At 37.6% G+C, this 15958-nt stretch overlaps 2 protein-coding genes across 2 annotated transcripts in view; one reads left to right on the forward strand and one right to left on the reverse strand.

The window, feature by feature from the left end:
- Nucleotides 1–6092: 6092 nt before the first annotated feature.
- LOC140326279 (mast cell protease 1A-like) lies at nucleotides 6093–11669 on the forward strand. Its single transcript, XM_072404728.1, has 5 exons — nucleotides 6093–6242; nucleotides 7015–7150; nucleotides 8765–8900; nucleotides 10285–10536; nucleotides 11379–11669. Exons 1-5 carry the CDS (start codon nucleotides 6176–6178, stop codon nucleotides 11529–11531), a joined length of 744 nt encoding a protein of 247 aa, XP_072260829.1. The 5' UTR covers nucleotides 6093–6175; the 3' UTR covers nucleotides 11532–11669.
- Nucleotides 11670–12876: 1207 nt separating this feature from the next.
- The window catches only part of GNA15 (G protein subunit alpha 15), a 36321-nt gene continuing 33239 nt past the window's right edge, over nucleotides 12877–15958 (reverse strand). The window contains exon 7 of the mRNA XM_072404727.1: nucleotides 12877–15631. Coding sequence (XP_072260828.1) covers nucleotides 15402–15631 — 230 coding nt within the window. The 3' untranslated portion in view covers nucleotides 12877–15401. The remainder of the gene's footprint in view (nucleotides 15632–15958) is intronic.

The following is a 15958-nucleotide window of genomic DNA, read 5'->3' on the forward strand; positions in this document are numbered from 1 at the left end:
AAAAAAAAAGTTGTGTCCTACTATATAAAAATACAGATATTTCAGTCTTTGATACCTCTTGCTATTTACCAAAGAAGCCAGTTTGGTACAGAAAAATTTCTATCCTACTACATTTTTGCCTGAATAAGTAAAAGATGAGCATTAGACGCAGGGGAAGGCATGGCGTTGGGCGACCTGCCGCATCTGGCAGGTGGCATACTCCCCAGGGATTCCGCCACTGTAGAACAGCAGCAGCAGCAAACTGTTGGAGGCAGCAGCACAAGTTGTCAAACAGGTCTGAGATGTGTGCGGAGCACCGGTACGCTGGTAGATGTATTGAGAGGGCGGAATATAGTCATACAGCCACTGCATGTGGAGAGTATTCTGGACTGGGTCTCAGGGGCCTCAAATGCAGCAGGCTCTTCTTCTGCAGCAGCCAGCACAGCCGTGACAGGAGCAAAGACAGGAGTTAGCGTGACCAATGTGCCTGTACCTCGCAATGATTCTCCCTTGTGACCGTGATGTCACCTGGGAACCACCGGTGTGTGTAAGGGCTAGTAGCAGTTCCGAAACAGATGTAGAGGAAAGGCAGCAGCAGCAAAAGACTGGGGATGGAAGGGGCAGCCAATCTGCCTCATGTGAGTCCCAAAGAATAGACAGAGGAGTGGGCACAAGCAGGGAAACAGTCAAAGACGATGTGACCGTGGGGGGGTGGAGCTGGAGCAGACTCAGCGCACCAAGGAGAGGCAGGCAAAAAGAAAGAGCAGCAGAGTGGTTGCAAGCACCTCTCCAGTGCAATCTGCATCCTGTGTCACAGGCACATCCGCAGAGGACAGGCCAGATCACATTTGGGCACAACATCCCTGCTTTCCCACATGCGCAAGAACCACAAACTAAAGTGGGTACTTGGGTGCAGTACTTGCGTTCTCTTGGGGGGAGTGCTCCAGTGACCCCTTCAGCTCCCCTACCAGAGTTCTGCACAAGGCATCAGTCTATGGGCCCAACTAACAAAAGAGTCATCGAACTAAATTCACATCTAGCCAAACTATTGGCCTTGCAGCTACTGCCGTAGAGCATTGTGGACTTCCGTGACCTGATGGCCTGTGCCGAAGCGCAGTGGATATACCAAGAAGGCATTACTTCTCCCGCATAGCTGTTCCCAGTTTACATGCACATGTAATGGAAAACCTGGGCGGTAGTCTGCAAGAGGCATTACAGCATCTGGCACCCCCGCCGAGGGGTGTGGTGGGAAAGCATGGGCCACCCCAGTCTTCTCCCTCCTCCTCCTGCATTCCTTCTACTATCAACCCCTCTCTTTTCGACACTCCTCCTGAAAGGCCAGCAGCGGAGGGCACTGTAGTTAAGTGGGCACGCCACTACAGCTCCCTCAAGCACATGCGTTGCCAGGCAGTGCTTAAACTGGTGTCTTTGTGGGAGAAAAGTCACACCGTCAGAGAATTCTGGTCCGCTTTGCACAGAGAGGTTGAGGTTTGGCCTCCCAGCTCACAACAGGCAACGTAGTGTGCAACAACGGGGCCAACCTTGTGGCCGTGCTGCGCAAGGGCCGCATAACACATGTGCCTTGCTTTGCGCACATACTGAGCATAGTGGTGCAGAAGTTCCTCTGCACATACCCAGGACTGTATGACTTACTGAGACAGGCTCGATCTATCTGCAGCCATGTACGCCCATCCCCTACTGCCGTTGGGGCACTTAGCAAGATTCAGCGCCAACAGAGGCTTGTTAACAGACAAAATTATTTCTATTTTACTAAGATTTTTATCTTTGGTAACAGAAAATTAAAGATCACAGGCTTATCTCTGCATGCACGCCTCAAAAATCCACATATTATCTGTTTGGTAGATCATTCAAAGGGAGGGAGGATTTTACTGTTAAGGAGAACTATCACGAAATGAAGATATTTTTCATGAGTTGTTTTTCATGTAAGGATGCATTTATATTAACCATTCATTGCATGCACTTTGTGTGTTCACTACTTCGAAAGGTTTGCATAATCAATCTTTAGTGACATCAGTACTGGAAAAATACTGAGACTACTAAAATTGCAAAGATAAACGATAAAAAATTAAGGTACTAAAGCTGGCAGTCATCAGTACTTTGACTAATTGTTCATAGTGGGTACTTTACAGCTCGGAACTCACAATGCAAAGTGCTAGTCACTGACTACCAAGTTACCAAGATGGTAGCTTAATATCTAGCACTCTCAGTTTGGAAAATTACTGTGCCTAGTTTGAATCTTGGCTGGGACTTTATCTGCATGGAATAGTAACCATGTTAGCATGGGTTTCCTCACAAAAACATACTGGCAAGTTAATGGGCTTCTCTAAGATTGTTACAGACAAACAGGTTATATACTACTTAATAAATGACTTTATTAATATTAAACAGGATTTATATAGCGCCAACAAATTACGCAGCGCTGTACATTAAATAGGGATTGCAAATGACAGACTAATACAGACAGTGATACAGGAGGAGAGAACCCTGCCCCGAAGAGCTTACAATCTAGTAGGTGGGGGAATTTCACACACAATAGGATGGGAGATATGTAGTGCTTAGACATGAATTATAATAAAAGGGTACAGAGTACTGTACATTCCAATACTAAGGCTTGGTCTACATTGACATTTTCCCCAGCGTTTGACCTGAGGCTTTAAAAGCCTATGTTTGAAATTCCCATGCATTCCAATAGGCTAATCTACACCAAGAGGTTTCCTTATGACACGTTTATGAGCGTTATTCATAACATTGTTTGCAACATTTAAAAAATGAAAATGCAGCATTACCGCTGGAAAATGCCCAGAAATGCGGGTAAATGCTTCCATTGATTAAAGCACTTTAAACAGAAACGTGTTGAAACGCGGCATAGACGTTTTCCAGCCATTTAAAGGCAAACTTTAAAATGCTAATAAAAGTGCATAAAAACACATATATACGCAGTAGGATCATTTACATGTGTTTTTAAAAAACGTCCATGTAGACCCAGCCTTATGTTTTTTTTTTAATATATAATTTTATGTTAATTTAAGGCAGCTTAGAAAATACCTCAACCAGAATAGTTGTCCAGAGAGAAATAGATTCAGTAAAATTTTAATATTTGACATATAGTGTGCAGTGCAATGCATTAAAAATTATTAAATATAGACTTAGCATATTAATAGTGTACAGTTCATACATGTGCCACAGACTTTGTACCCATAAAATATTTCTTAATTACTTTCTCAGAATCTTATAAACACAATAACCTCAAGTTAAATATTTTTATACATGTTTTTTTAATAAGAAATGTGAAAGTAAACAAACATGACATTATTTCTTCCTTTCCTGGGAAATATGGCTATTTGTAGTAAAGATGGCCCTGTAAAACATCAAATACTCATGCACTGTTGAGAACAGATTCATTTATGGAAACAGTGACCAGGACATTACAGCACAGAAAAGGCAAGCCTAGTAATATAATCTTTCTGGTGTTTACCCATTACTATTTTATTAAATCAAAGTTAATGGCACATGAGAGTTGCACAAAGCTGGCCTAAGCTTTTGCATGGCATCCTGATTGATTTTAGCTATGATGGGGGAGAGTAAATATCTATGATATTCCTGTATGTTTTAATACCAAAAACATTAATGTGTTTAGCCAATTTAAAGCATTTGTCAGGAGCCATCATCTGTGGGGTCCATATCTTGAAAATATTATGTTTCAACTTTTGAAATTGGCAATCTTTAGGCCCTATTCCTAAATAGGGTTAATTATCCTGGGTAGCTGGATTCTGGGTTATTTTTTTAAAACAAAAATACTTTCAGGTAGTCACCATATAGCCAAACCCTATGCCACATCCTGAAAAATTACACAAAGTTCTAACAAAACAGCACAAATAGGAATTTTAAGTCTAATAACTTTATACTATAAATTATAAAAAAAAGCCAGCAAACTTCATTAAACATGAAGTTTTAAAATCACCATAATCAATAAAACAACATCCAGCAAGGGAAAAATAAATAATAGCAAAATGGTCTTAACTCAACTCATTTCACAGACAACAGAGTTTGCTTCCTCAGGAGTTACTATGAGATCTGAAAAATTGATAATTACCAGTAAAACAAAAAACATAATAAACATCATATAAATAGTATATTTAGGTTCTGGGAATTGGCTCCAGTGCTATATTTACAGTAGTGGCTCAAGGTGGTTGAAGGGGGTAACTTGGACATTGAGATCTATAGGAAACCTACCCACACAGACCAGTATCTACCTATTGATTCATACTGCTCACTGGAACATAAACCAGCTGTTGCCAACTGGTGGTCCGCAAGAAAATTTTGGTGGTCCACAGCTCAGCCGTTGCACCCCTGAGCGGGGTCAGGGGAAGGACCCCAATGGGAGGACCCATCGGCCACAGCCGTGGACCACGTCCCCCGTACAGATCCCAGGCTCAGAGAGGTGAGTGGTTTGCCTCTCTGGACACAACCTGTCTACACTCCCATCACAGCCTCAGACCTTCCCGCATGCGGGGTCTGGAGCTGGTAAATTTAGTGGTCCACCGGTCTGAAAAAGGTTGGCGACCACTAACATAAAACTGTGAGTTATTAGAAATCTGCAACATCGAGCTTGGTAGCAACAAAAGACAAATAACACAGACATCTCCGGAATCTCTTGAAATATTGCTGGTGACTACCCAGACTGGGCTTTTGTAAAACATCCACACAATCAAGCAACAATTCTGAACTGTCAAACCAAGGAGACAAGCAGAAAACACATAGTAATATATCGAACCCAAATATGGCAAAAAAAAAAAACTGAGAAGGATTTTTAACAAATATCACATCCTTGTTTTTTAAAACTCACCAATACGCTTAGACAGAACCCAACACTCAAACACAAGTGAAGTAACATTTTGTTAGCAATTTAAAGTAGTAGAGATAAGAGGCACCCCTGCAATTTAAGAAATAAACATCATAACAATAAACAACATAAAAATCTCCTTCAATATATTTTACCACAAAGTACCTGTCCTGGGATCCACCGCTAACAGAACCCCCTACCCCATCCTACTTGTAATCTTGCTCCAGGCTCCCCATATGTCTTAATGTGGCCCCGCATAAAATGCTACTGGTCAGGTATACCCCTTTTTGTAATCTGCCAAAATGAAAAAAGTTAGCTTTTTTTATATGAACCAGCTTTGTCACCAAATGTTGTAGGGACTTTGGCATGAGCTGTATCCTTTTAAACTTCTCATAAAAGGCCTTAAAACCTTCATTATTGTGATGTTACACACCTCCTCCATTGGTATATCAATCAGCACCTGGCTGAACTTAGTCCTGCCCACAGCTTTATCGATGGACACCATTGTTTCTGTCCTTAAAAACCCTCCCACTGTGATCTGCAGTGTCAGGGACAGGGAGCGTCTCAGGTACAAATAAAGGAGAATGAGGCTTGTTGAAGGGCAATAAAGATGTTCTGTTTTTAGCATGTTAGGTTTGCAATCACTTTTTAATCACTAACTAGTTATTCTTTCTTTGTTATTTCTGGTGATTAGGTGATTAAGGATACACTCCAGAAAAATAAAGAAAATAGGTTAACTGGATGCAGGTGTACTGTGGAGCATTCCATATTCTATATGTGTACTGTATTTTTTGCGTGCCTTTTATTGTTCACTAACTATTTTTTGATATGTATATAATTTGTTCTAGTGTTTTGGATTGGATTTTGATGTCACCCTTTGATAATGTTGGAATATGCTGACACCCATATCTGCTTGAAAAGTCTGTAAAAAAGTATGAAAACTTTTAAAAAAGAATATTATAAAGAAGAAAATAATACAGTTTAGGCAAATATAATGACTACTGTCTATGACATTCATATATCCCCATGTTATTTATGATTTTTACATACACATACATACATTATTTTAGAAAGGATCTAGAATGCAAGATAGAAGAGTTTATCCAAAAAAATCCATTTGTGACATTAGTCTTAAATTTTGTTGCATTAATATGACTTCTCAACAATGAACCCTAACCTATAAAAATGCATGTTTGTAAGTATACATGTAACCCATATGTGTGTGATAGCTTAGTGACTGGGTGGGTTGTGATATTTATCTGGGCTGAGAAGAATATAAGAGGAGATAAACGCTAGCAGTTTGCAGAAGCCACACTTTTATAAAAGCGTGCAATGGAGAAACTTCCATTCCTTGCAATCTTTCTATGGTCTATTCTTTGTGTACCAGCACCATGTGCAGGTAAGCATATTTAAGTTACCACTGTATTTAAAGGAATCATATTTACTATTTATAGGAATTTTCCTTTGATTTATCAGACAAGGGGTGACAAGCTCTTCTCTCACTACCCTACTTGTATTCTTCAAGCTTGACATTTTTTTACTAGTTTGACCAGGATAGCTAACATCTATCTATCTAATATACAAAAAAGGAAATTCATGCATCTGGTATGTGCCATTCCCAAGAGTCATCACCGAGAGTGGTAGGCCAAATTCTGCTTTTCCAGGCAAGGGGAGCTATACTACCATGGCAACAGATGTACATAGTATACCATTTATTTTTTTGCAAGGCATTTTAGAAGACTAATCTGGGGAAAAAAAACATAAACAAAGTGGAAAACATGAAATGCCAAGGTCTGCACTGTTTGGAGGAATAATCACTATGACGGTTTAAGGTCAGTCAGACAGAAGCTAGTTCCATTTAAAACTTTGCACACAGTCCTATCCTGATATGCACATTTATTGTAACCATGGTTGTCACCGATCCCCTAATATCTTGGACAGCCACAGATGCATTAACATTTTGGATGCCAGGAGTGTGGACAACCCGAGCACATCCATGGAGAATGACTTCTGTCAAGTTGGGTTTGCAGCCCATGTCACAGCAATATTGAATTTATGTTCTACCTATGTTCTCATCTATATCTCTGTTTTATCTACACATGATTGGGTAATTAAAATAAACAGAAATGTATAAAAATATATGTGATGACAAATTTCAATGTATTTTACAGGAAAGCCCCGCTATGGGATTATTGGAGGTAATGAGGCAGAACCACATTCCCGGCCTTACATGGCATACTTAGACATTGGTTGTGGGGGTTCTCTCATTGCTCCAAGCTGGGTGTTGTCTGCTGCCCACTGTCATGGGTAAGTGGCTGGATACTATGATTCTCAATTGTAAAATATATAGGATTCAAATGTTTGTATGATAAGCCACCTCTGGGGCATATATATTAACGCACTTAAAGTAACATTAAGAAGATATTCACAGCAGATTAATTAATCACCGTAATTTATAATATATGTACCAGAAGGATGCACCTGTAGTTGTGAATATCTAATTTACTAACAAGTATACTGTTTGCTGTTGACATTTTGAAATATTGTACAAACGTTTGTTGAAACCTTTATTGATGCTGATCCAGTTTTATGGTATACATGCTGCATGTAACAATTATACACAATAATTTATAATGCTCACAAACAGCAGATTCATCCTGTCATGGTAATATTGGTATTTTGTAGGCTTCTGATTGCACATTTTGGTCTTAAGATTATTTAAATACCCAAAACATTTAAAAATTTTTTTTTTAAATAATCCGTTTTCTAAAAACAGAGGGCATTTAGATTAAAATAGGGGTAATTGCAAAATTTTATGCTGCATAATGTTTGCGTTTTTAATAAAAACCACACAAACACAATAAAATCCACATTTTTAAAAAATATAATATATAAAAACAGTTAAGATTTTGTTGAGTAGCTAGATATCAACACGTCACATTTAAAAAATGTGTGTGACCATGTATAGGTTACAAACTATAGGTCCAATATCATCCTTTAGCCTCACTTTAAAATCTTTAGAGCTCACTGATTTTAGGTAAAATATTAATGATCCCAGAACTATTTCTCGAATTCCAGTCTGCACAGGAACACCCAATATTTATTAGGCAATTGTCTTTTATGTACGTATGTTTTAGATGTGCATATGTAGGGGCAGGGTTAAGGATTCATTTATTTTTTAATGATTTTATTTAATTTAATTTTTTTTTTACTTTACTTTTGCTTAGTTTTTTTTATTCGGTATAACACTTTTACAAGTGACTGATGACATGGAATAAATGTAGTCTAATGGCTTTGATTCAAGGTTAGCAATTATTTTGCATAACTGATCTGATTTCTGTTGAAATACAAATTTAGATTTAGAAATAAAAATGAAATTAAGAGTGTGGCCATTTTTAAAGAAGGACACACAAAACATTGTGGAATTCCAAAATGACAGCACAGGATATCAGCTTCACAAGCTGCAAGTTCTTCTTCTTTGATTAAAGCTGCAAAACTGTACATGAAAGGAAATAGGAGGTAAAGTATTGGGCCTGATTTATTAAAGCTTTCCAAGACTGGAGAGGATACACTTTCATCTGTGAAGCTGAGTGACACAGCAAATGGATCTGGTTCAGGACTGAAAACATTTGCTAACAAATAGCAAATTACTTTTAATAAATCCATTCCTGGTTTGCTGGATCACCCAGCTTCACCGATGTAAGGGTATCCTCTCCAGCCTTGGAGAGCTTTATTAAATCAGGTCCATTGTGGACGCTATTCAGCCTGGCCTACTGAATTGTATCAGGTGTGGCTGATGACAAGGGTAATTGTCTTTTTCTTTATTTAACATATGGTTTTTATTGTAAATATAAAGTATATATATATATATATATATATATATATATATATATTTCTAAGCTAAATACTTTGTCTGTACAGGGAGACCATAGTTATCCTTGGGGCCCATGATGTCACTGAAGCTGAGAATACTCAACAGATCTTAGGTGTTGAAAGCTATCATGTTCACCCAGAGTATGACCTGGACATTACAAATAATGATATCATGTTGTTAAAGGTGAGAACAAAACTTTCCATTACCTCAATTTAAAAATACAAGATTTTAATCCAGACATACTATCCTTAAGTTTACATTAACAAGAGCTCTAGAGAGCTTTAAAATATTAAATTTAGCTTGAATATATTTTTAAACAGTATCTGTTACAGTATATCTGTTTTTGATCATTAATCCATAATGACATTTTATTATTCTTTATGTTAAAGCCTTACTCCAAGACAAGATGGAATAATTACTAGCTCTTGAGAGACTTTGATGACTCCTTGTTGAGCAAATATTTTTACCTCCCCTCTTGGGTCAGGTTTTGAAAGAATTTGGTCTAGGTTCCACAGGATTGTCCTGGTCTCCTTCTCTTCCCCTATTTCTTTCCTCTCTGGTTCCACTTTGATTAAAATTCCTTCTTTTCTTACCTATGTTTTTTGCTCTCTACTTTGATTTCTTTAGTTGCAATGTAATGTTGGAGTGATCAAAGACATTTATGTCAGTTTCAGGAGTCTTAGTATATTCTTATTTTAGGACCTCTAAAACAGTGGTCACCAACCTTTTTGGTCCCGCGGACCACTAATATTACCGGCTCCTGACCGTGTATGTGCGGCAAACCTGTTGTCACTCAAAGGGGGAGAGTGACATCATGATGCCATAACCCCACCCACTCTCCCATCGGAGATCTAAGCCTGGGATAGGAGAGTGGCCAGCTGTGTCCCGCCTGTCTGCGGCTCTGTCCCTCTCCTGACCCTACTCAGCGGCACACCAGCCAGAGCCGTGGACCACCAGTTGGCGACAGCTGCTCTATAATGTGATCTATTGTTGACTTCTTTTTACTTCTGTACACATGTCATTCTAGGCAAATTACCACTTAGCCTTGATCCATATATTCCCATCAGTTTTGATGTTTTTGTTTGAAAATGTAATAAAAATTATTAAAAAGAAAATTTAAGACCCAATATGAGTGTCAGGTGGAAAAAAAGTCCCAAGTTTAGTGCAAGTTGGATAGAACAAACTCGATTATTGGTATCACTAGGAAGATAACATTCATCATGTTAGTCTAAGTGGAAGAAAAATAAGTGCCGTCATTGGTTTTTAATGGGATATTTTCATTGGGACACCAGTAGGAGTAAAAAAAGTCCTATTGTTTTTGTCAGAGGAAAAAGTGAACTTTATATCATTTGTGTTCGTTGGAATAAAACTAGCCCCATTATGGGTTTCAGTGAAATAAAAAAAAAACTGTTTGGTGTTGGATAAAAGAAGGCTCATTATTTGTGTATTATGTCACGTGGGATGTTTACTAGTTGATTGTATGTAATTTTTAGCATTTACTAGTTTGTAGTTGAACATAGCTAAGCACTGTTCTTTTTACCGGTATTGTAATTCCTATTCCTTGCAGCTCACATCTCCGGCCCAGTTAAATCGCTATGTGCAACCGATTGAACTTCCAACCAGCACCAGTGACCTTCCAAAGGACGTCCCCTGCAGTGTTGCTGGTTGGGGACTGATTGACAAGATCCATGGTACTGACAAATTATTTGAGACCAATGTGACTATTGTCAGCCGCAGATTGTGCCACCGCTATTATCCTGATTTGACTGATGGGATGATTTGCGCAGGAAGCAACACGAAAATCACAGACTCTAGTCAGGTAATGTGTTTAAATCTTTTCAATTAAAAAGAATACCAGTCAGATCAAAAACACTCCAATGTAATCAGTAATCAGCACCCAACTTGATCTTTGATTATTCACTGAACAATGAGTTGAATTTTTCATTTGCAGGGTTTAGCAAACCTGTCTGAGTTTGGCTTCCGAACAGTTTTGCAATTTTGTAGCAACTTATTGGAGTTCTTTTGGAGGTTAATTGTGGTATTCAGTTTTTCCCATTTGTAAGGCTAATGAGCAAGCCAATGTAAAGAAGAAGTAATTAGAACTGGGCATTGCAACTATCATTATGTATTGTTGCCCAAAAAAAAAAAAAAAATAATAATTTAAAAAAATGTACAACTACTCCTTTATATAAATCCCAGTCTGTTCCATGCTGCTTTGTTTGCCTCCTGATTAGTTTGGACTGTTTAGCAACCAATAAGAAGTTTATGCTGATCGGTTGGGATAAACATAACCCACCTCCTACATTTACCCCTCCGCCCTTCTACTGACCACTAGTTTAAAAAAAAAAACTCCAAAACCCATTTTTTTTCACTCACTGTAAAGCCATGGGCCAGTTAAAAAAGTCAAGTCATCATCACAAGGGGACTGTATCAGCGGTCCTGTGATGCTACCAAGGTACCTGAATGGCAGATTTAAGTAAGCATATCCTGTTTCCCCACTGGAAGGGAATGTAAAGAAGTTTAATCTACACCCTAAACCTCCACCAATCTAATAAACCTGTTGTGACCTCCAGATATAAGACCACTTCAATAATTATGATCCCTGACATATTTATGTTGGTTTCATTCACCTAATGTTAATTTTCTACCCCCTTCTTTTAGGGAGACTCTGGGGGACCTCTGATTTGTAGAGGGGTTCAGGAAGGCATTGTGTCATTCGGATACCATCACCCACCTGGTGTCTATTCAAGAGTTGGCAAGTACTTAGACTGGATCAGGCAGACCATATCTGAACATGAAGACCCACAAATCTGAACAATGGTGTTTGTGCACATGGGGATTCCTTTTGCTTTTCTTTAACAAATCTCTGCTAATCAAAAATGTATGCAAAAAAGAAAAGATGTTTGGTCATACAGTTATAGTAATGTTTAATAAAAAAAAATTTGTAGCATCGTTTGTTTGTTATATAACTTATTGCGTTCAGGTGAAGATACTAAAAGTTAAGGTGACTGTAAAAAAATGTTTAAAATAGTCGCAAAAAAAAAAAAAGTTAGTGTCAGTCCATTTAATAGGCGAGATAACTCCTTGCTTTTTACAGTGTCAAATACGCCAACTTTTTCATCATTTATACTATATGTGATTTACCTTTTATCATTGATTGATGCATTTGTTAATTCAGTTCCCTGGTAATTTACCTCCCAAATAAAAACTCAGATTACATGAGTTCAAAATTGACCACAGCAACTTCTTTTTTTTGTAAATTATTAACATTAAATATCATAAGTACTTTGTCTGGAGTAGGTCTTCGGGAGTTTACAAAACTCAAATTTTATCTAAGCACTACCTCTATCCAAAGCTGTATTATTATTATTATTATTATTATTATTAATAAACAGGATTTATATAGCGCCAACATATTACGCAGCGCTGTACATTAAATAGGCGTTGCAAATGACAGACTAATACAGACAGTGATACAGGAGGAGAGGACCCTGCCCCGAAGAGCTTACAATCTAGTCCCCCATTGGCTTAAAGACACTAATTTAAGTGTGTAAATCAGCTTGCACCAAGGGCCTGGTAGAACATCAAAAAAACAGACTACCACATCCAAATTTGTAAAACTTTCAAGTCCTCCGAAAACCCCCAACCCCCCACTAACCTGCCAAGCTGCCATGACAAGAAAGATATGCATCCCAACACATTCTGCTGATCAGCCAATGATGGCAGGCATTTATTTTTTAAAACATATTTGAAGTTTCACAGGGAGGCCACCCAATATCTCCTATAAAGAATATAGGAACATGGAGACATACTTCTCCCCTTTTGAATAATGATGGCAGGTATCTGTGACCAATGTCTCGAGCTGACTCTTCCAGAATGACCTCACAGCAACACTACTGTCCCTACCCTGCAGCTCCTCCTCTACAATCCTAACAAGGATTACCATGCAGGTAAGACTTCCTATCCTTACATTATCACTCAGCCTGTTAACTCTTTCCTGGGACTTATCTTCCGCTACCTACATAGCCCCTCTGTTCATATTTTTCCTCTAGGACTGACTTTATTTTAGATACATTCACAGTATTATCATAACCAAGGTAACCCGGTAGATTTAAAATTCACAAGCTGATCGTTTGCCATTGGAGGCAGACATGTATAATTTGTATATAACAGTGCAATATTTTATTATAATTTGTAAAAATAAAATAGGACAGAAGAAAAAAATACTTAAATACCATGATAATACATCAACAAGATGTTAACAAGTTGTTAAAGAAATATCTTGCCAAGAGGTATTGCTTGAATATACAGCAGCACATGAATGACATAAAGCATAGTATTTCAGTAATCACAGTTAGTGCAGTAATTACATTACATATTACAATGTGGTAAAAATATTTATTTTAGACAATAGCATGTGAACAGTCACACTACTTATGCTCCATTTGTCTGCAGGGGGTAACATAAAAAAATCAAACATCTGCAACAAAACCTATTTGTGTCACCCTAGTTTGATTTTCCTTTTTTCTATACTGCCACATCTGATGAAAGGGAATACGTTTACCTATACAGAAGTAAAGGGTATTTTCTTAGCTGAACAGAACAGTGACTGTGGTTATATAAAGTATGTATTTCTAGGAAAAGGTGTTAAAGTGAACATGTTGATTTTCCCCATACACGTGCTTAGATAAAAGGCACTGAAAATGAGTTTTACTGTCGCCAGATTGACAAGTTTATATGGTTATTTTAAATGCTCTCCGGCACATATATCTTACTTTCTGGTATAAATAACCTTAATTTCGCCAGGTGTAATTCGGCAAGTTGCCTAGTTGTGTCTGATTTTCATTCGGGGTCACTTCTGTCTATATCTTTTATCTTGTCTTAATTGTTCTAAGTTAGTGTCTAAAAAAACTATTGAACCCAAGCCATTAAAGTGACAAGTGGGGAAGCCCAGATATTTCTCAAAATAAAAGAGCATGTCTGGGTATAAAATTAACTCAGGCTTAAACATAGTAGGGAAAGATCTGAAGGTACCTATCCACCCACACCTTACTGATGCCACTCTGTTATCCATTTAGATGTAAAATAAAAGAATGCAGGTTGCTGTCCTGCCTGCCAGTGCAGTTCAGCTGGATGCATTTTGATACTGTTGCTGCAGATGAATTTGTGCAAAAATGCAGTTTATCTTTTTTTCTAGGACAGTACACCTAGAAGAGCTGGGCAGCATTTTACCCTAATAGTTTCCACTATACTAAAGCAGAACACAAGTAGAATACTGCTTTTAGCCAGTACAGCCTCAAAACCTAGCTCCAGGTAAACCCACCCTTACTATCAACTTTACAAAAAATAAAACCCCTTCTGTGACTTTCTCTAATTTTGGTACTGGAGCCTGACTCTGGGCATTGGTTTAAACACTGCCAACTGCCATTTCACTGTCACAAGAAAATGCCTCAATGACCAGCAAGTAACTGGATAGTTGTCTAAGATTTATATTTTCTGTTTCAAATAGAATACTTGGACATTGATGGCAAATGTGAAAAGAAAAAAGGTTTGTCTTTAACACAACCACATACTATATAAAGGGACATAAAGACAAATGTGTCTTATCCAGAAATGTTTTTGTCTTGTTTTTTCGTAGTTTGAATACACAAAGATTGTGAACACTGAAATGTGGTTAGATCTTTTATTTACTTGCATGTTCCAAGTTAGTGGCCTTTTTAGTAGAGTTTGGGGGGTATGAATCAAATATTTGAGTATGGACAATAAAAGCATCTCCCAAGTCCTTTAAACTTTTAATACTTTAAAAAAAATTGAAAAACCTTGTTTGATATGACATTAAACTACTAAGAAAAGATAAATAGATCTTGTACAATTAGACTAAAAATGTGACAAGATTGCAATTATTATTGGCATCAGTATTTAAAAAAAATATTTATTAACATATCAAACTTTATCAATGAACTTTTAGGCTTGGTCCAAACTCCAGATGTAGGGCTTGCCTCAATCAGGTTCAGAACAGTCAGTGCCTGATCAATGTGGGTGAGTCTTACAACCGTATGACTACTTCATGCTTTTAGTATTTCTCTTTGTTATTGACTTGAACTTTCCTTGGCCTATACTTTTGCTTACTTCCTGATCTTACCTTGTTCAATGTCCCCCATTTTGTTTGACTACATTTTCATTTTGTCATTCTGTAATGTGTTTGGTTCTGCCTGTTCACTCAGCTATCATCCTTCAATGACACAGAGGATCCAATGCACCCAATGTATATAACACATAAATACGTTTGAATGCACCTGAAAGCATGTAGGTTAATAAATGTATATTGTTATATGTATGTTTGCTTGCTTGCATTTTTTAACATAGATTGATATGCAAGAAACTACAAAAAATGCAATGTTAGAATATAGGGACTTATTCAGATACCTTAATCTTTTGAACATATACATGCAGTTGTCATATGGATTGTGCATCTTTACAAAAACATCCATTGAGCTATGAAGCCATATTGACTATGAGGTTTGACCCAAAAGCCAGCCAAGCCTATCAAATTTTTGTCAATTCCTATGCAAGTTACTTTTTTAAACAGTTTAATACTCACAAGGAGATAAAACAATGCATAAGATACATATCTCTGCAGTTAGATAAATAAAATAAAGAAATTAAAGTTTTTGGAAGTGATGTTCATACAATTCCAAATTCTTTAAGATACTTTCGGAGTACTGCTTCCTTTGTGTTTTCGAACACCCTGTGGATGTTTTTAGTATCTGTAGCACAGGTCTCATGAACATAAATGATACGCTCTTCATCTTTCTTTGGCTTTCCCAAAAGATCCTGATGTTTTGTATTGCTAAAGATATTTTTATAGGAATCCTTGATAAACTGTGTGGCAGCCATAGCATCTTGACGAGGACCTAAAGATAAAAAGGGAAAAGTCTCCATTTAATGTTTCATAAAATAAATACTACTTTCATTACAAACAAAAAAAAATACTTTTGGGTAAAGTTTATGCATGATGACCACAGAGCAGAATTTGTTAATTTATATTAAAAGCCACATTTTTTATTTTTGCATTGACTTAAGATTGGTGTATAGCTTCCAGGTCAGATGTGCTCTGCCTGAGGAAGTCAAAGTCATAAGCCAATCTATGGGGCCCTCTGGTTTCTAGATATTTTCTACTTGTCAGCAGGCCACATGTGCAGCACATGCACTCTATGGTATCACAATTACAGACATGGGGG

This window comes from Pyxicephalus adspersus, chromosome 3 (assembly GCF_032062135.1).
Source record: "Pyxicephalus adspersus chromosome 3, UCB_Pads_2.0, whole genome shotgun sequence".
Taxonomy (NCBI): domain Eukaryota; kingdom Metazoa; phylum Chordata; class Amphibia; order Anura; family Pyxicephalidae; genus Pyxicephalus; species Pyxicephalus adspersus.